The sequence below is a fragment of the Mchenga conophoros genome, linkage group LG4 (assembly GCF_057382185.1).
Source record: "Mchenga conophoros isolate Kocher_MC1m ecotype Shallow Benthic linkage group LG4, M_conophoros_male_GT1.1, whole genome shotgun sequence".
Taxonomy (NCBI): Eukaryota; Metazoa; Chordata; class Actinopteri; order Cichliformes; family Cichlidae; genus Mchenga; species Mchenga conophoros.
In genome coordinates this window covers 22302981-22322266 of record NC_140529.1, presented here as the reverse complement: position 1 = coordinate 22322266, position 19286 = coordinate 22302981, and the positions used below count along the sequence as shown (strand labels likewise).

General features: G+C 41.6%; 2 protein-coding genes across 2 annotated transcripts; both read left to right on the top strand.

Moving 5' to 3' along the window:
* The first annotated feature begins 116 nt into the window (after positions 1–116).
* Positions 117–7017, top strand: LOC146576037 (small ubiquitin-related modifier 2). The gene is made up of 4 exons (XM_085271041.1): positions 117–384; positions 2604–2735; positions 5238–5309; positions 6300–7017. Exons 1-4 carry the CDS (start codon positions 364–366, stop codon positions 6360–6362), a joined length of 288 nt encoding a protein of 95 aa, XP_085127167.1. The 5' UTR covers positions 117–363; the 3' UTR covers positions 6363–7017.
* Positions 7018–8119: 1102 nt separating this feature from the next.
* Positions 8120–17516, top strand: LOC146576036 (jupiter microtubule associated homolog 1-like). The gene is made up of 5 exons (XM_085271039.1): positions 8120–8323; positions 10780–10922; positions 14040–14188; positions 15080–15110; positions 16929–17516. The coding sequence occupies exons 1-5, from the start codon at positions 8268–8270 to the stop codon at positions 17078–17080; spliced, it is 531 nt and encodes a 176-aa protein (XP_085127165.1). The 5' UTR covers positions 8120–8267; the 3' UTR covers positions 17081–17516.
* The last annotated feature ends 1770 nt before the right edge of the window (positions 17517–19286 follow it).

The window sequence follows — 19286 nt, the reverse complement described above, 5'->3', positions numbered from 1 at the left end:
AGTGAGGATCATGTGTGGTGATGCTGACTGAACTATGCTGCACCCATGCGAGGTCAGCAGGGCGATAAGGAGCATTTAATGAGATAACCGCTTTTCTAAACCTAAAAACAAAAGGGAAAACATCGCTGTGCGCGTGCACGTGCATCTGCCTGCCTCTTTAACGCGCATTGTGACTCTCCCGCCCTTGCCCAGACTGCGCTTTCAACCTCGTGACTACTCGCTGTCCACTCAACGCTCGTTGAGGTGGACGCGCACGGGCGCGTGGCCGCGCACGTTCAGTTGCAATAGACTAAACGGGCACGTGTACGTGCGCGTACTCGTGTTCTTTGTGTGGCAGTGTAGAGAAGCGCCAAAAGAGTGACCATGGCTGATGAAAAACCAAAGGTGAGTGTCTTCACAGTGGATTGAAATGCCAGTTTACTCCGCTTGATTTTTTTTGACACATGCGTGTGTAAAAATACGGTCATTTCCGCATGTTCCGCTGTGCCTTTTTGCAAAGTTACAAGCTGAAATTCAACTACTAGCTGTACCTACTTTGATAGACCGGAAGGTTTGTGAACGCGCATCCAATGGCGCGCGGACCTCTTTCTGCTTGATAACACACAGCCAACCAGCTGGTGTCATCCCCACTGCATGCCTCATTTCGCCAGTGTGTGTGTGTGTGTGTGTGTTTTTTTGCGTGCTTCCATGTGTGAATGGCTTGTGCCACTGTGGGAGAGTGTACCGGTGAAAATCTGTTGGTGCCACTGAAACTCTATGAATCATCACTGTGGTGATCTCGGTCTGCAGGCGAAGCGAAAAGGGGGGACTTAAGATTTAAATTTTGTTTAAATCTGAGAAATAGTTTGTATACAGTATTGTGCAAAAGTCTTGAGCCATCCCTCAGTACTCTCTGTTTTGCCTACTCAGTGGTTATAAGCAAGTTTTCCAGGTCTTTCGTGTTTTTGCCTATTTAGAAAACACATTTCTTTAACTGACTTTTTTATGCCACAAAAGGCTTAAATTGTATTTTTGCACCAACAAAGTGATTCCCAAAGAGAGACCTAGCATATCTCAGGACTGTGTGCAGTGTGTCCTTAAATTTTAGGAAATTGGACAAGTGGAGGACAAAAAAGATTATAGACTTTAAGATGAACAGATGATCAGCATCTGAAATTCATGCCCATAAGAAATGGGAAAAATTCGGCAAAGACCTGACACAGGACCTGAGGCATGCACCTGGACGTTCAGATGATCCATGTACTGTCCTCTGAAGCCTCATCAGAAATGGCTGTCAAGAAGCCATTTTCAAGGAAGAGGAACATGAGGAGAAAAAGCTGAGGTATCAAAATTAGACAAGAACTGGAGTGATGAGTTGAGATTTATAATTTTTTGGGTTTAAATTATCTATATGTACAGAGGAAGTCAAGAGAGCGATACAGCAGTGAGTGTCTACATCCATCTGTCAAACACAGTGGAGGCTCTGTCATGGTTTCGGTCTGCATTTCAGCCAATGGTGTTGGGGATCTTGTCACAGCTGATGGAAACACAGAAAAGTACCGATTTTGATCCATCGTGTAATATCATCTGGCAAGCATCTGATTGGCAAAAGGCTCATTTTCGAGCACAGTAAGTGCTTTTACTACACTGCCAGTGCAGTAAAAGCACACCTTGGATTAAAAAAAAAAAACAAAAAAAAACAGTGGGACACAATGTCAGTGATGGATTGGTCTCCCCAGAACCTGGACCTCACCATTATTGAAATAGTGTTGCATCATGTTGAAGGAGATAAGACCAAAAAGCAGTCAACATCCAAAGACGAGCTTTGAATGTCCTTCAAGAACCTTGGAGAACTGCTCAGACTACTTAAAGAAATTACAAGAAGGCTCTCCTTGGAGAGTTCAGGCTGTGTTGGAACAATAAAGTCTGGTCATATCAAACATTAATTTTCAAGCTCATACTGTATTCTCAAGTATGTTTGCATGTTTCAATAAATTGCTGCAACTATTTGCCATTATCCTAACAAAATCTAAGAAATGAGTGGTGGTTCAACACTTTTGCACAGCACTGTATATCTAAACAATTTCAAAATATGCAAATTCGCAAAAGTCCTGGGGAATTTTACACCTTTGGGCTCATCAACCTTCCTTTTATGGATGCTGACATATCTTTCTGGCAGTTACACATTGCGAAAGTGAAGTCAAACTCATAGCAGTGCTGCTTTTGTGCTGCTCAGTCTTTTCCTACTCTGTTTTGGCGATAATGACACGGCTGGGTTGATACTGACATTTGCCTGCTTTTTTCCTCCCAAAGAAAATTGATCAAGAATCAATAAAGAATTAGCACAACTGATAATGTCATGGATATTAATAAGCTCTTGCCAATATCCTTCCCTAGCCACCTGGTGAGCTGTTTAAGTCTGAATTCATTATTTCATCATGCTACTGCAAAATTAAAAGGCCACCGGAGGCACTAAAGGGACTGAAATTACGCATGTAATAATAACAGAAAATACCGTGCAGAGCTTTCCCCCTGCAAACCTGTAACTACTGTGTTGTTCTGGTTAGTCAAAGTCATTTCTTTTGTTCCTTCACTGTGTTTCTATCTGTGCTTCTATCCCTCAGGAATCAGTGAAGACAGAAAACAATGAACACATAAACCTGAAGGTAGCGGGTCAGGATGGATCTGTAGTGCAGTTCAAGATCAAAAGACACACACCGCTCATCAAACTCATGAAGGCCTACTGCGAGAGACAGGTGATTATGGCCCTGAGGCATTACACTAACACTGATCATTTCCTGAGTGGGCATAGATCTTTATAAGCAGAGTGTAGCTACAGTTAAATAGACTTCTTGTTATTTTCTGTTCTCACCACATGAGGGGAACTCGACTTTAAGTATTATTTCCCCAGAAATATCTGTCGAGTGTTCCTCTGTACACCTCTGCTGCTAATCATATATACACTTGATGTAATTGATAGTTAGCTGTTGGATTGTATTCTAAATAACATATTTAGATGTTATTAACAATAATCCTGCTTTCTTTTAATTGACCTTTTCCCTGCATCGCTGCACACCATTTACAAAAAGACACGGGTGTATAAAATTACATCTACTGGGAGAGTTGCCTACCCTCTGTGGAGCAAGGCTTGCAAGTGCTTACAGGTTATGCTGTTTTAACATCATAAGGAAATCATTACTGGAGTTACTTAATGTTTTAGAGGCCAGACTTTGAAGTTTGCACACAGTTGATCGTGTTTTACAACCGAATAGGATACAATTAAACCATTTACTTTCAATTCTTTGACACTTTTCACACATGCATGTAATGACTGCAGATTATATGTTTGTATTCTAGATGCCAAAACAAGCAGTTATGCCAGGGCATCTTAAAAATCCCATTTACCATAAAATATATGCAGGCATTTTAAAAAGGTTTTCATAGGACTCTGTGCGATCCTCTGGAAAACTAAGTACACCTTTACTACTTCAATAGGGATCAAGGGGACAAGTAGCAGCCAGGTGTTACTAATCAACTTGTATTTGATTAACTGATTATCAGCGCGTGTGAGCACCTCTATACAAGCAGAAATTTGTAGGTTGTAGATCTGGAGTATTCAGCTGTGTGGTAACACAATGCCACAATCCCAGAAGTGGATCTACAGGCAAGTTCAGGTCAAGGTCAAACCTTGCAGTCCTGAGAGAAATAGCAAAATGACCCAAGAGCCTCAGTTAGGATGTTAAATGTTAGAAAAAGACTGAACAAGTGTGACTTGTTTGGAAGGGTTACCAGGTTCTAAAAAGAACAACGCAGCACAGCTTCAATTTGCAAAGTTGCTTCTGCACAAACAACAAGACATGTAGAACAATGTCCTTTGGACAGAGGAGAGCAAAGAAGAGGTTTTTGGCCGTAATGAACAGAGACGTTTGGTGAGAACCGAACACAGCATATCGGTACAAACACCTCATACCAACTATTAAGCACGGAGGTGGAGGGGTCATGATTTGGGTTTGTTTTTAAGCCACAGAGCCACAGGCCGTTTGTCTGACAGCTAAAGCTTGGCCAAAATTAAATCCCGCAACAGGACAGTGATCCCAAGCACGTCAGCAACTGTACAACAGAATGACTGAAAAAGAAAAGACTCAAGGTGTTGCAATGACCCACTCAAAGTCCAGACCTCAGCCTGGTTTAAATGCTGTGGCAGGATAAACAAATGCTTGCAAGCCTCAGTCACCTGGTAAATACTGATAAAAGTTATACAGAATATGATTTAGTTGGTTCTACAAGCTTGAATCATGGGGTGTTCTTATTAGTTAAATCGAATATTCCACTTGTTTGTAGAAATTTACTGTTAGGCCAAATGTATGTGTGTTGGACAGAGAACATACTTAGCTGTCCTCGAGTCTCAAATACTTTAATCACATTTAACAGACACATCACGTGCTAAACGATCCGTCCATCCATCCATCAGACAGTAACTCATCACGGCTGTTGTTTCACTTTTCCTTGAAAAAGTTTCCGTTGCAGTTCTTCTCTTCCTCCTCAAATGCAGTTAGGGTCTACAGCTTTAATGCAAATACCTACTTGATAGCATAGCTTTAACGTTTTACGTGGTTCTTGCATCCTTTAAATGAACCTCCCTTATCGTCATCTGTGATTTCACAGTAATCGCAGAAGACATCTAATCTTTTCCTCCTGCTGTTATGGATTAGCTCAGATTTTAAGCTGTTCTCTGCCAAGCTACTTGCTGTAATGGAATGCAGGAATTTTGACTTTTGTATGAATTAGCACTGCACTGAGCATCACTCTGGTTCTCTATTAATTGCAGCTGTGTTTGCATTGCTACAAAAGCAATTCCCAAGGTTTTCTAAAAGAGCTGTGCACAAAAGTAAAAGAAATATGTAATAGAACACGAGGTCTGAGATCCTTTTTATTTGAAAGTCAAATAAGGGTTCAACTCTGTGGAAGAATGGAAACCCAATCACGGTGTTATCTGTTCCTTGGACTCCCATCAGGGTAAAAGAGATGTTTGTCATACAGCTCTTTTTTTCTAAAGTACAGCCAGAACCAGATGGTTATCATTATTTCTTCATTTCTGCTTCACAGCAAGACATGTTTTTTTTCTATGTCTCTCAAACCTCAGCTGCCTTATCTTTAGCATGAGTATATTATTGTCTGCATTTTTATTTTGTACACGTTAGCCTATACAGAGCTTCACATGAGATTAACAACAAGATTTTACACGTTTCTCTTTTCAGGGACTGTCAATGAGGCAAATCAGGTTCAGATTTGACGGGCAGCCAATAAACGAGACAGACACACCAGCACAGGTGAGGCCGTGTCAATAAGTTAAACATACTTCATGCACTTCCCATGATGATATTGTGTGTGTGTGTGTGTGTGTGTATGTGTGTGTATATATATATATATATATATATATATATATATATATATATATATATATATATATATATATATATATATATTTATTTATTTATATTTCTTCATACATTCTTATATAGTTCTATACTGTGTATTGTGTATTTTGTTGTACAGTTATTTTATTTTCAACTTTAATTTATATATTTTATCTTATTCTTTCCCAGTTAAATTTACCCTTCATTCTAATTTGTGTTGTACAGTTATTTCATTTTTTTATATTTTATATTCTTATATTTTATTCCTTCCTAGTTAAATTTACACTTTTTAATTTTTCATATTTATTTCCTATCTTATTCATAGCCCTTTCCTTTTTTTTTTCTTTAGGTCACGAGCAGTTGTCTAAGCATTTCACTGCATATCGTACTGTGTATGACTGTGTACGTGACAAATAAAAATTTGAATTTGAAATTTGAATGATTAGTGCTTGTGATAACAGTATTTCTTAATAACTGGGCATTAAGGGGTTCTCCGGGCTGAAAGATGTTCGTTCAAAGTCACAGTGCTGCCATGAGGAGCCTCGGGTTGTCACAACAAGCTAATTTGTGCAGATGCCAGTTGTATTCACTGCAGTTTGTGGCTGGAGTAACCACAACTTGCATGTTATTGCAGTGCCATCCAACCTTGTCCACAGTGCAGCCTTCAAAGCCAAATACAGTGCGTCATTTTATTGTCACAGTGGTGCTATTTTGTGTATGCAAATGGGAAGTTTTTCATTTGTACAGGGCATACTGTCACCCTCTAGGTCAACAAATTAGCATCCTCCTTTTCCTCTTTGCAGTACAGATATTTTCCCTCATATCACTTTTTGCATAAATTACTCAAACGTTATGAAATTCATGGGCTTATATGTTTTTTTTTGTTTTTTTCCCCCTTAACAGTTGGAAATGGAAGATGAAGATACGATCGATGTGTTTCAACAACAGACGGGCGGACGGATTTAATCGGCCACGTGCATCACCACTTTCTTCCTGGACACCACCAACTTTCCTGGCCTCTGAGGCACACAGCGCCTGCTTCTTCGCAGCTCGTCTCAACAGAATTCCACGCAGAAGAAGTTTCCCGTTTCTCTGCTACACATAACTGCTGTATATTTTCATTCGCGCCCCTTTTACTTTTCTGTCTTTGTACATAAGCCACATCCACGTCACCCTGAGTTCAGATTTTGTTTTTCCATGCTGTATTGTGATAAGTGTTAAGGACTTCCCTTCCAGACTGTTAGGACTGGTGATAGAGTGAGCATTAAGTAAAACTGACTTTATTGATCAAAATCTGCTCAGCTGTTTTTTTTGGTCGGTGGCCAGCAAATCTGTTCTTAAAGTGTACAATTTTTGGAACTGGCTGTCACTTAGTGAACCATATGCCAAGTATGGGGATCACGGGATATGCTGACATTTGGGTTCTGTCATATTCACAAAACATATTTGATTTTTTACATTTTTTAAAAATAGTACTGGATGTGTAGAGGAATGTTCTGAGAAATCGTTTTTGCTAGGCCACTTCAAATTTTGGGAAGCCCTAAGAGATGTTCCAGCAAAATAAACATCTGTATTGTCTATTAAGATGCTTGTTGAAATAAAGCTATTGTCTTTTTCCAAACTTTCATCATATTTTTCTATTATTTAACAATATAATTGTGTGTGTGTGTGTTCTGCATGTTTGTTGCACTTAAATGTTTCAAATCATTCAGATTTTTTAAAAATTATTTCTTTCATTATGAGAACAAAGTTATCCAAACCTTTACTGCCCTGTGTGAAGAAGTAATTGACCCCTACACCTAATAAACGGTTGAGCCACCAGTGACGACAAGAACTGCAATCAAATGTTTGCATAAAGTAGCGATCGACTTTGACTAGCCCACACCAAAACCTTCATTTTGTGTTTTTAAGCTATTCAGAGGAGGACTTGCTGGTGCGTTAACATTGTCCAAAACAAAACGAGTTTCATGGCACAAACTGATGGTTTTGCAGGATTTTCTGGTAGAGCAGATTTTTTTTCATAAGGATTTTTATTCATCTTTAGGCATGAAAAAAAAAAGTTTTTTGAACTTCATTTTTTAAACATGTACTTTTCAAAGAGTTTGTTACACGTCCACTTAGGTGGACAACAGGTTTTGACTTATGAGTTTGGTATGGAGTGACACATCAGTGCGCAATGAGGTGGTTTATGTGCAAACATACCATCAACACTGACAAAAATACAAGAAAACAGCCTTTGAATACCTGTTCACTGTGGTGACCACTATGCGTGAAAGGGTTAAAGCAGCAAAGCAGCCACCATTGTTGGTAGATGTTATTTTAAAAAACAAAAACGTGTTAGTTTTATCTTCAAAAACCTCCATCAGTCCAGAGGATATGTTCTCAAATCTTGAGATGTTTTTGGCAAATGTGAGAGGAGCCTTTGTGGCTTGGAAGTTAAGAAAGAAGTTTTAAAGTATACCAATTTTCTAACTTTATTCTTTAAAATAATTTTGCAGATTGCCGCAATCAGCGCTATTAAATGAAAACGGGGGGGGAAAGAGCCCTCGGGGTTGTGGTCTTTTCTGTCCGATCCCTCACAGGAACCCGAGACCTGCCACCAACAAGATATCCGACTGCTAAAGTTCTGTCCAATGAGAGGCGAGTTCTGTACCGTTCTGTCCAATCACAACGTGTCTAATACTGGTGGGTTGGGTCTGGTGGGCTGGCACCGCAGAACCAGCGGATCTGTTCTTCGTTATGTTTTTCAGTGTCGGGTGGAGTCTACATCCCGTCGCATCCCTGCGGGCAAGGAGGAGGATTTATCCCCCCCACCATTACTTTTTTAATTGACTGTTTCTTACTGCCAGACATCGAAATACTCCAAAAAAGATGACGACGACAACCACCTTTCAAGGAGTGGAGCCTGGTGCTAAAAGTAGTTCCAGGTAAAAAGGAGCCGAAAGCCTTTTCACGGAGGAACAAAAGAAGTAGGATGCGGGCAAAGCCTCTCAGCTAGCAAACGCCTCTTTTATTCGTTTTTGCTCAAAGACCGCTTGCTACAGAATATCACAGGCTGTGTTAGCCCGGTGGTGGTTGGCGAGGGATTTTTCTGGATTTAGCTAAACTGTCACATAATCTAGCTAATTAAGATAATCTTATTGGGTGTCTGATGCACCATACCCTTTAGCTACACGAAGTTAGTGAGGTTAGCATGCCTGGGTTTCGGAAACAAACTGCTCGACAGGATCTTTTCCACATTTCTGTTTAAGGAGAAGTGGACAAAGCTGCCTAAGCCTAACGTCAGCTCCCCGCTGGCTGCTCTAGACTGCGAAATAACTTTTTTTAATAGTTCAAGTCACCACTTTTTTTCTTTCTTTCCTTCTATGGAAGGAAAGATCTGTGAGTGTTCTGCTCTTGGAGTTGTTAACGTCTTGTTAACTTGTTCTTTTTTTTGTTGCATTTTATCTAACAAAACAAAAAGAAAGAAAGAAAAGAAACGATAGAGTCCATTTGATTGATTACAGGAAAGGTCCCAGACTAGACCGCGGTCTGCTAATGTCATCATCTCTTGAATTTTGGTTCAAGGAAGTTTTAGGGAAACTCATTAAGCGGGGTCGCGAGCCTGATGCCCGGTTTTACACTCAGTTTAAGAGTCATCCTCCAAGCATGCGCTGAGTCTTTTCCTGTAAGTGATGATATGTCGGCTTCGTGCATTCCTCCCTTTTTTCCTTTTTCTCTTTTTTCTTACAGGGAAGAGTGCAAACCTTAAAATTATGGCCGCCTTTATAACGAGGCATGATTTCAGGGCGTGCTAGAGATTTTTATACTGCCACTGTTAGCCCTTGCTGAGTCTGAGTGAGCATGTCAAATGTCGGTCAGTCCGCATGCTGCTTTCGGATGATGCAGGGGGCTTGGGTGGGGGCTCTGAGCTAGCTAAGCCTGTAAATCTTTCCTTAGCTCTTCTGCCTTTTCCCCCTTAAAGCCCCCTTTAGCGAGCTGCTGGTCATTTCTGCTTCTGGACGACCAAGTAGATCAGTAGAGCAGCAGCTTGAATTAGGCTAAAATCAAAGGCCTCCTATCCTGCCTTATCAGACATGCCATCTTTGGCTCTGGACCTTAGCAGTATCCTACCCAGCTTCACCTGCCTTAAAGTGGCCTAAGGCTTCCAAACATGACTGCCATTTCACTCATGTTATTTGCAGGTTCATTCTAGGGTGGGGTCTGCTGCCAGCCAGCTCAAAGCTTTCCCCCACCGTCGCAATCTGTGTGTGTATGTGGAAAGCATGAGCTCATCCTCTCTGGCCGGGAGGTGAAGTCTGGTTTAGGCATTATATGTTGTCACAGCCAAGAATTAAATGTGCAAATTCACGTTGTTGTATATTGGGCTGTGTGAGATGTTTGTTTTTTTTCCCCCCTCGTCTTGGTTGCTTTCTTTGTAGCTGTGCTTCAAGAGCAGAGTTGTTTTTTTTTTTTTACTCCCATCTGCCTGCCTGGCCCTCGGACAGCTGCTCGGTGTGTCAGCTGGTGACTTTAGGGGGCTCCAGGAGAGGAGAGTTTGATGGTGGAAAGAAAAGAAAAAAAAAAAGAGGGAGGGGTCCAGCAGTGGCTCTGCAAGCACCTCGGTGTCTGTCGTCCACCCCAGCTGCCCTTGAGCACAGCGAGGAGAAAAAGGGTTTCCCTACTCGCTGTTGAATTCCTTTTGTTTGGTTCATGGTGGAAGAAAGTCTGTGGAAAGTAGGCTTTGTTTGTCATCTGTGTATCTGGATCCTGGCTTTCTGTGCTGTTCTAGAACAGTCCCAATATTACATGACCTATATTTAGCGTAAACCTCAGACCTTTCACTTCCATTGTGCGATTGTGACCAAAATAAACGTCAGATTTGATGAATAAATGCGATAATTGTGTAATTATTCCCCCTAGAAGCAGACACAAGCCCTCATATGTCACTGCAAAGGAATCTGCGCTGAAGAGAGGCAGCAGCTAGCCAGCTAACTCTGTGATTATATGCGACTGGAGTCAGCTGCAGGGCAGAGATTGGGACTGTCTGTCTGACAGGCTGACAGCCGGGGCTTAGAGAGTGGGGGGGACCTTGCTGGTATCTCATGTTTTTTTGTTTTTTTTTCCTTTCTTTCTTGTGTGGTATGTTTATAAAAGATTTAGGGTGGAGTAGAGAGAAGGTTGCATGTAGCTTGGGGCTACCTCATGTTTTATTTCACTATTGATTTTATTTTATTTTTTCCTATTTTTGCGCTGTGCATCTGATCAGTGGTGTGTGACGTGAAGGCCTTGTGTTGCAGTTTGAAGCGAGAGGTTATGGAGCGGCGGGGGGAGGGAGATAGGAGCATGGTAGACGGGGTGTCATTCCAGCTGACGTCAAAATTGTCATTTTGTTGCTTCTAAGGGTACTACGACCGCCGGGTGGGGACTCCAGCTTCTCCTTTGGCACAGATGACAACACAACGCCCCAGCGCAAGAACAAGATGGCCTCCAGCATCTTTGCAGAACCTGATGACCCTCACGCTCATCGGAGGAACAATCCACCTAGTAATTCACTCTAACATTTATTTCTTGATTGATGGAATTTCCATGTGACTGTATCAGAGCTTAAATCAAGGTTTACAGGTTTGATTTACACGAAACTGTGGTTTTACATCAGGGAGCTTGTATAAACACACACGAAGAGCAAGTTCTATCTTGCAAAAGCAGACAGATCTACCAGAAGCCTTAAGTAAGCAAAAAAAACCAAAAAACCCCACACACCATGGAAGTAATTGTTCTAACTTAAGCTAGGAACAGATAGAGATCCCAAATTTTTCCGTTTGGGTTGTCAGAAAGAGCATCCCACAAGAGTAATAGCACAGAAAAAGAGAAAAATCCCCAGAGTACTACGTAAGGGTAATTCAAAGTGAGGGTTTGTTAAATGGGGCTGAGGATCAGTCCTCTATGGAAAGAAATGCGTCAGTTAAAAATGTGTCAGTGGGTGAAATTAGCGGCCCTCTGCAGCCACAGAGGACATCTTATTTTGAGTGTGCAAGAAGACGCAGAAAAATGCAGCCGGGGCCACGAGACCTGTGAGTGGCACTGTGAGTTTTCAAGGTCACCGCAAACAGCCAGAGGAAGTAGGTGAAATATTAATGTGGCCTGACAGTGCCAGGCAAGGTTTGGATCTTTTATTATGCATTGGCTTCACTGATTGTAATTAAAGATGGTCCAGTTAGTCAGTGATTTAATACATTGCATAAAGGGGGAAAAAATTCGAGCTCTGTGGCATTTCTGCAGATTTGCTTTTTAGCTCAGGGCCTCACAAGCCTGAGATCACATGTTTTCACACTGGGCACTTTGTGGAAAACTGTTTACATGGCGTATCAGATTTTCTGGGTGAGTGTGGACGATGAAGAATTTGGCCTAAAATCGTTACATCAGCCTCTGACCTCTGCAGCCAGCAGCTGCTTACAGCAAAGCCTTTTCCTGCTTGCATTGTTTCACTCTGGGTCAAGTTGAGGAGAGCCTACCACAGCTGTCCCACTTTAACGGATGCAACTGGATGAGGAGGATATAAAGTTCTGCTTGAATGACCAAGGTTAATAACAATCTAAAGCCTTATAAGCATTGTGCGATCTATTATGTGGCCTGTGTTTGAACCCATGCTGCAGATGAACGGGTTTCATTGTTTGCTTTGGCGTGCAGCCCTGTGTACATTTTTTTTGTTTTTTTTGTTTTGTTAAGATCAAATACACCTTTTCATGTCTCAACCATCAAGAGCCACTTTGTAAAGTATTTTTTGCCTTTGGGCAATTTATAAGTTTAGCTATGATAGCACAGTCTCAAACGACCTTAGAAACATTTGACAAAATAAGAGCACAGAAAACAAGCATGGATTAGCTGCTATAAGCGTTACTTTAAACAAGAGATGGTGGCGCCACAGTTTTCAGAAAACAAAATAAATGGAGCGCTGTCCTCATGGCTAAAACTAGGAGGTGGGAGGGCGGTGGGGGTTTTCCCAAGGTAGTCCTTTAATGCCTGAATCTGATTCCTCACTTTCATGGTGTGTCTTTTTACTAAGTGGCAAATGTAAGAAAAAAAATTAAACTTGTTTTTTTTTTAAAAAATGTAACTTATTTTTGTTTTAACTATACTTTGATGGTTTTCTTTTAAAGATTTGTCTTGTATTCTGTTTTACTGACATAGAAGCAGGTTGTTGTTCAGCCAGGATGTTCCCTAGGATTTTAAAGGGGACCTATTTTTCTAACATTCAGCAATATTCATTATTCTAATTCTTATTATTATTGGGGTTATACAAGAGAAATGATCATTATTTAACTTGTATTGGGGTTCGTTGAAGCCTCTGGGGTCATCCACTGTCTGAAAGTTCTGTTAGTTCCTTCCTCGTTTCCTTTAAGCTGCCTTTGTTCTGATTGGTTGGAACTTACAAATGGCAGGTGAGGCTTCTTGGCCCACAGCCAGAGCCATGTGTCTGAGATGACCATATTAGGTATGTTGGCTTTCTTTGAAGTCATAAAGAGCCAAGAGTTGAAGAAAAAAAAAAAAAAAACTACTGACCTCATTATGGTCATGTTTATGTGAGAAAATAAGAAAATGTATGGCAAGTAAAATTTAATTTAAGGTTTAAAGATACCAAAGCTGTGGGTATGTGCAAGTAACCTCAGCTTCTGACCACATGAGTGCTTACATGAAATAAGAGGGGGAAAACGAAACTACCATCAGCCGCATGATTGCTGTTGCTGTCTCAAAGCTCAGTAGGCTCAGCGTTATAATATATTTATGCCATAGACCCAGGAGATCTATAAGGTTAAGTAGAAGCCTATAGCAATGACAACATAATGCATCTCTCTGGTCCATCAATCTACTTAAATCCTCTTCCGTTTCATATTTCTTGACTGTCCAGAGAATTTATCAGACTCCTTAATGTGGAGCCGGTAATGAAGACGCGCTTGTTGAGTGCTGAATCACTTCACTCTATTAACAACAATGGCCACTCCTCTTCTTCTTTGCTTTCCGTTGTTCTCCTCATGACAAAGACGGTCTGTCCCCTCCCTGGCCCTCGGGGTTTATAGCTGTTACCTTATGTGGCTTGAGCTAGCACAGCCTGCCTCCCCACAGTGGGCCAACACAGGATTTTTAAAGCTCTTTCTGCTAAAGGAGAGTGCAGGCGCTGCAGGGTTTTGTGAGTTTTGGCATTCAGGTTGTCTGCCTGGAAGCGTTCCACTTCGTTTCTGGGTCTGTTGCAGACGCTCAAACGGATTTAGTGATGTTTCCTGTTTAGTTCCCAATGATTTTTTTTTTTCTTGTCTTGTGTTATTTGAGCCTCTAATCAAGCTGATGTTTTATCAGTGAATCTGAGAAATCTGAGAAAATGAGTATTGTGATGAGCATGGTAGATTGGTGGGGCTAGAGAGATTTGGGTCTGGGGTGGCTTTGTCACTAATTGGATTAGTGTCCATATGGTATGACTGTGCTGCTCTGGAGCCTTACTCATGTTTTGCCATTTGGGTTTCCTGTTAAGCTTCAGTGTAATCTTCTGACCAAAAAAGAGGAGCGAAAAAACCCCAAACAATTAAAGGGCCATGAGTGTTAGAGTGTTAGCTTATTTTCTAAATAGTTTGAAAGCATATTTTTCTTGTCTATCCCTTATCTGCCTAGGCGGGGCGCCTACAGGAACCCTGTGCGGCGAGCCGTCGGCCCCGCTGAGGCGAGTACAGCAGCCTCTCCTCTTCCCCAAGAACCCTGAGCCGGAGCTGACCACCATCCACAACTCTGGGGCCGCCTTGGTCTGGAATCAGAGACGAGAGGTACCAGCCGTTCACCCTTTCAAGACTTTGTTTCCAAAACAGAGCCGCAGCCAAGTACCAGGCTGAAAAAAACACTGTCATAGATTAACTTTAATTCTAAACAGTTCAGTGGAAAAAGTCATTGGGGGGAAAGATGAGTTCACAACTGCTGCCAAGAGAGTTTTGTTAAGTCTGTGACAGAGAACAACGAAGCACGGCATCCCAGAGAGCGAGAGATGAGAGCCGCGAATCATTCGCTTCACTTTATCTAAAAAGTCACAAGATCTGCTCTCATTCTTTATTCATTTTTGTAACTTTATTTCTTTCAAGCTGTTTTTATGTGTAATTAACAGAAATGGTAAGATTGCATTAACTCGATCAGTGTAACTTGGGTCCAAAAAACCAGTTTCCAGTGGTTAGGACTGGCATTGAGCCAGCTTGACCCCAGCGCGCTGCCGAGCTGTTAATACATTGGTGGAAACCCTGGTGTTTATCGTCTGTTTGAAACAGACCCAGGATATGTTGTTGGGTAGATATCCTCCACTGACATTTGTAATCCCTTTTAATGTGTGAATGAGGCGGCCCTCGTTTTGTCGACATGGGTAGAATCCAAATAAAGACAGGCAGAGAAAACACAACGGCCGACTCCACCTGCCAACCTAGAAACATATCACTAGGGTCAAAAATCACAGCAGTGCTGTCATTAATCATTCGCAATTACAAGTGCTTGCACAAAAGTTCCTGTATATGCAACTGCCTTGTGGATGTTCAGTATTATTTTCCTGGCAGCATTCCTTTTCTTTTTTGGGTTTGTGGTTGTATATAAAACGCTTCTTCTCAAACGAAGAAACGTTAGCAGAGGAGCCAGGTCGGGGAGAGATGTGACATTCCTGTCTTGTGTTTTCATTGCAGGTTGAGAACGGCCAAGAACAAGGAAATGATGGTAAGTGTCTTGAGCACTTGGGTGTTTTTATAAAAAGGCTTTCAGGTTTCTGTCACAGTCTGACTATGTCTAAACAGAACTGCATGACTTGGTCGTGAGAAGCTCCTCGGTATAGCTCTAGAACAGATCCGTTAATTTCACTCTCCCCTCTGCAAAGATCAGATTATGGCGACTGATCTGGTCTGGTATGCTGCTGCTGGCATACAGTTTTGTTTTGTTTTTGGTTTTTTTAAGCATGGAGTACACATGTTCTCCCTTTCTGAGTCAACACAACGTGGGCTCTTTGATGTGGTTTTTCCTTGTCATGATGGTATGTCGGTGTGTAGTCGAGCAGCTGTTGTTTGATAGCAAGCTCCACTGAGTATGAAAAGCTTTTTATTAACCTCCAGGTGCATGTTTGCAGCAGAATTCCTGGCTCCACAGCTAATGGGAAGGTTCGACCGCATACCATAATGAAAATTAAATCAAAGCTCACTTTCTGCACGGCCTTTGAATGACTGGAATGCACGTGCGTTTGTGTGTGCGCACTTTGAAGTGTGTTGTGTATAAATATTCGCAATTACATGCCATCAAAAACTTTTCAAGCACTTAAGCCAGTTCATTACTGCCCTCTAAGTTAGTTTCTTCTCCCAGCAGACGAGCCAGTAGTGCACATTTTTGATAAGACAAGGGCGAACAGAGATTAAATATATCAGCTTCTGATCGACATTCAGCACACCTAATGTCTTTGATGTTGTCCCGAGTTAACGCTACAGGCCCTCCACACTGAGGGTTCAAACAGAGCACATTCAGCAGTTGAGTGTGTATTATACCTCTAAAAAAAAAAAAGATTTCAAAATGTTCCAAAAAGGAACATGTTGCCCTCATTTCTAAGATTTAAATGAAAGGTCTCCATGCAATGTGCTAATGTTTTTGCACCAATTCAGGCGGTAATGGATAAAAAGACGGCGATGCTTTAATGCTGTGATTTTACTCATTTAAAGAGGGCTGCCCTCAACTACTCCGCTGAGCCCACAGAGCTGAAGTGTGGAGACTGTTTTTAGCCAGAATTTGCATAAAACCAGCTTTAACCCTTTCCATCTCAGCAGTGTTCAGTGCTGATAGATCCAGCTAGCTGATAAGTTTGCTCTGGCTCCAACCAGGAGGATCATATTTATGTGTTTGCATAATTGCTTAAGTGCAATACTTAAAAGAAGCGACACAGTTTGAAATCTTAGCCAACATTAAAAGTAAAAGGACAGAAGAATTATGTTTCTGCAGTGAATCTAGTTCAAGCCATTGGCAGCAGTTATACCTGTGCCTGTGTCATCACCAGTGTGTAGTTATGTTTCTTTGCACATTTCATGTCTGCAGTGTAGATTTAACACAGATGTATGAATTCATTATTATCCTTATTATTTTTATTGTTACCATTTTGCCTGCTTTGTCAAATTTTGATAGATGTCGATTTCCTGTCATAGGGCCCAGTTTTTCCAGTGATAGAAGGATGGGTTTTGTTTGTTTGCTTTTGTTGGGTTTGGTTTTTTTTTGTTTGTTTGTTTGTTTGTTTTTCAGTCATCCAAAATAATCATTTACTACTGGAGAGTCCCCTCACTCGTATATTAAAAGTGGGGTCACCTTGAGCCAGTTATTGCTCCATAGTCTGTCTAAGATTGCTGACAGTAGTCCATATTTTGCTCTGGAGAGCCGCTGTGAGCTTGAGGTCCACTCCAAACTGCAACATCTGGAAAAACTGCAGAACAAAATAAGAGCCACATCACCCATTGTTGTGGTCTGCACAATAACACATTATCCCCCCTCTTTTTTTTTTTGCTGTAGAGTATCCTGAAGATGTGCAAGATCAGCAAGAGGAGCAAGATCAGCAGCAGAAGGAGGTGCCACAGCCCTCCGACCCGTCGGGAGGTGCCAGCGCTGCTTCAGGCGGCCGAAGAAACCCCCCTGGTGGCAAGTCCAGCCTCATCCTGGGTTGAGACCAGTCAGTTTGTTTTTCTTTGGGTTTTTTTGTTTTGGTTTTTTTGATGACAAATACCCCCAACCACCATTCTCTTCCTCCTCATCAACATCTCTGCTTCTCCCCCCCTCCTCCAACACCACCACCTTCTCCACCTCCTTCACATGCACTCATGCCGTCACGTCCATGGACCCCTGTGTCCTCTCCCTCCACCTGCAAACCTTTTGTTTTGATCCTTTTTTCTATTAAAAAAGAAAACTGTTGACAAAAGCACTTTATGTATCTCCCCTTTCCATTTCAGCCCATCCTGTAGCGCATTTCGCCTGCTGGGAAAGGCATGACGTTTAGCTTGTCCCTCATTCTCTCCCCTGGTGTAAATGGTAAAAAAAAAGATTAAAAAAAAAAAGATTTGATGCGTGGATTTCTAAATACAATAAAGATTCATATTAATTTGCTGTGGCTTGTTTTGTTTTTTCTTTATTGTTATCTTGTAATAGTAGTCTAGGATAAGATATAGAAAATGTAGACATGAAAGGATCTGCTAAGTCTCCATTTCAGTGCATAGATGTCTGAAAGCAAGGCGCTGAGTATTATTTATACTCATTGTAATGGAGCCTGAAGGCAGCAGCCACAGAGAGCAAAGAAAGGCTCTGGGTCTGGAAATCTGCCCAGCCGAAAAAAGGGAAAAAAATGACTATGGCTGCTGCCAGTTATGTGAAAAGAGAAACTGCACTATCTCTTCATGACATCATACACTGGATATTTGGCTGTGGTTACAGTGTGCTTGATTTAGGAGAGGTGTTTTTGCTCTGACTCCGACTTTTTAAAGCAAAAGTCTTTTTTCCCGAAAGGTGAAAAGTGATTCATACAAGACGTAATGTTACTTTTAGAACCCGGCCATTACCAGCACTGCTCAGAGATGGCTTTATTTGGTCTTAACCTGAGCACTTTAACTTCTTAAGCATCATCAGTAATACACAAAGCACAGAAGTAATTCTCTTAAAAAGCACTTGGGGGTTTTGTTAAACACATCAGACTTGTAAAATATCAGCTCCGCTCTTTTACTCCTGAATTAAATACCTCGCCTATTGTGTTCTGGTGAATTGCACCCACAGGGATTTAGATTTGCTGGAATGCTTTTTTTGGAAAATAAAGTTGCCTTCAACTCAATTAGAGGTAGCTTTACGCATTAAGTGGTTTGAAATTTACAGTTCTGTTGTATTTGAGAAGATGTTTGTGGTATACAGTAAAAATATACACGCAATGTAATAGAACTGGCTTCAAAGTGTTATTAACAGCAACTATGCAAGTACAGTTGCTTTTTCAGTGATTAGAAGTCCTCTCCTGGAATACAGGAAAACCTGTTTAGCTGCGCTTTAATGCAAATATCTAAAAGCCGTTCACTGGGTGAAAATACTGTTTGTACCAGATGTCAGACTGTTTCAGGATGACCAGAAGGAAGAAATAACTCCAAAAAAGGTCCCAACTCATTACGACCAAAGTACGCAGCTCAACCTTGAAGCAGGCAGGCTACAGCAGCAGAAGATCACTCTATGTGCCACTGAGGATACAATTCGCATGATATCAATAATATTTGGACAAGATCACAAAAATGTTGCCTGGTCTGATGAGTCTGCTGCATTTGAATGGTAGGGGCAGAAATCGGCATTAAGAGGTTGAATGCATGGATACATCCTGCCTTTGATCAACGGTTCAGGCTGCTGTAGACACCACAGCCTACTAATGAAAGTCTAGCAGCCCGTGACTGTACGATAAGCGGAAAGGAGGCAGAGGACTGGTGAGTGTCAGAACTACCATCCAGGACGAGACAACGAACATCCATGAGGACATGAGGAAGATGACCACTTTTTCAGTGAATAGATAAGGCAGCAGAAACCTGAGACCGAAGCGGAGCAAGGAGAAGGACCATCATGTAAGGACACGTCCATGCACGGTATGTGCTGTCAAATACATCAGTGACTGAGATCCAGAAATCGTTCCAATGGCTGGACAAAGCTGGACTGAAAGACAGCACAGAGGCAATAATCACGGCAGCACAGAAACAAGCTCTGAGCACAAGATCCATAGAGGCTGGGGTCTATCACACCAAGCAAGACCCCCAGGTGCAGGCTGTGTAAAGATGCCCCTGAGACAATTCAGCACAACACAGCAGGGTGCAAGATGCTAGCAGGCAAAGGCCGGCATAGTATACAGAAACATCTGTA

Bases quoted from the DNA above. Each gene is read 5' to 3' on its own strand.
- LOC146576037 (XM_085271041.1), top strand. From the start codon at position 364: ATGGCTGATGAAAAACCAAAG. The intron at 385-2,603 runs GTGAGTGTCTTC...TCTATCCCTCAG, and splicing joins TGGCTGATGAAAAACCAAAG to GAATCAGTGAAGACAGAAAA. The intron at 5,310-6,299 runs GTGAGGCCGTGT...CCCCCTTAACAG, and splicing joins AGACAGACACACCAGCACAG to TTGGAAATGGAAGATGAAGA.
- LOC146576036 (XM_085271039.1), top strand. From the start codon at position 8,268: ATGACGACGACAACCACCTTTCAAGGAGTGGAGCCTGGTGCTAAAAGT. The intron at 14,189-15,079 runs GTACCAGCCGTT...TTTTCATTGCAG, and splicing joins TCTGGAATCAGAGACGAGAG to GTTGAGAACGGCCAAGAACA. The intron at 15,111-16,928 runs GTAAGTGTCTTG...TTTTTGCTGTAG, and splicing joins CCAAGAACAAGGAAATGATG to AGTATCCTGAAGATGTGCAA.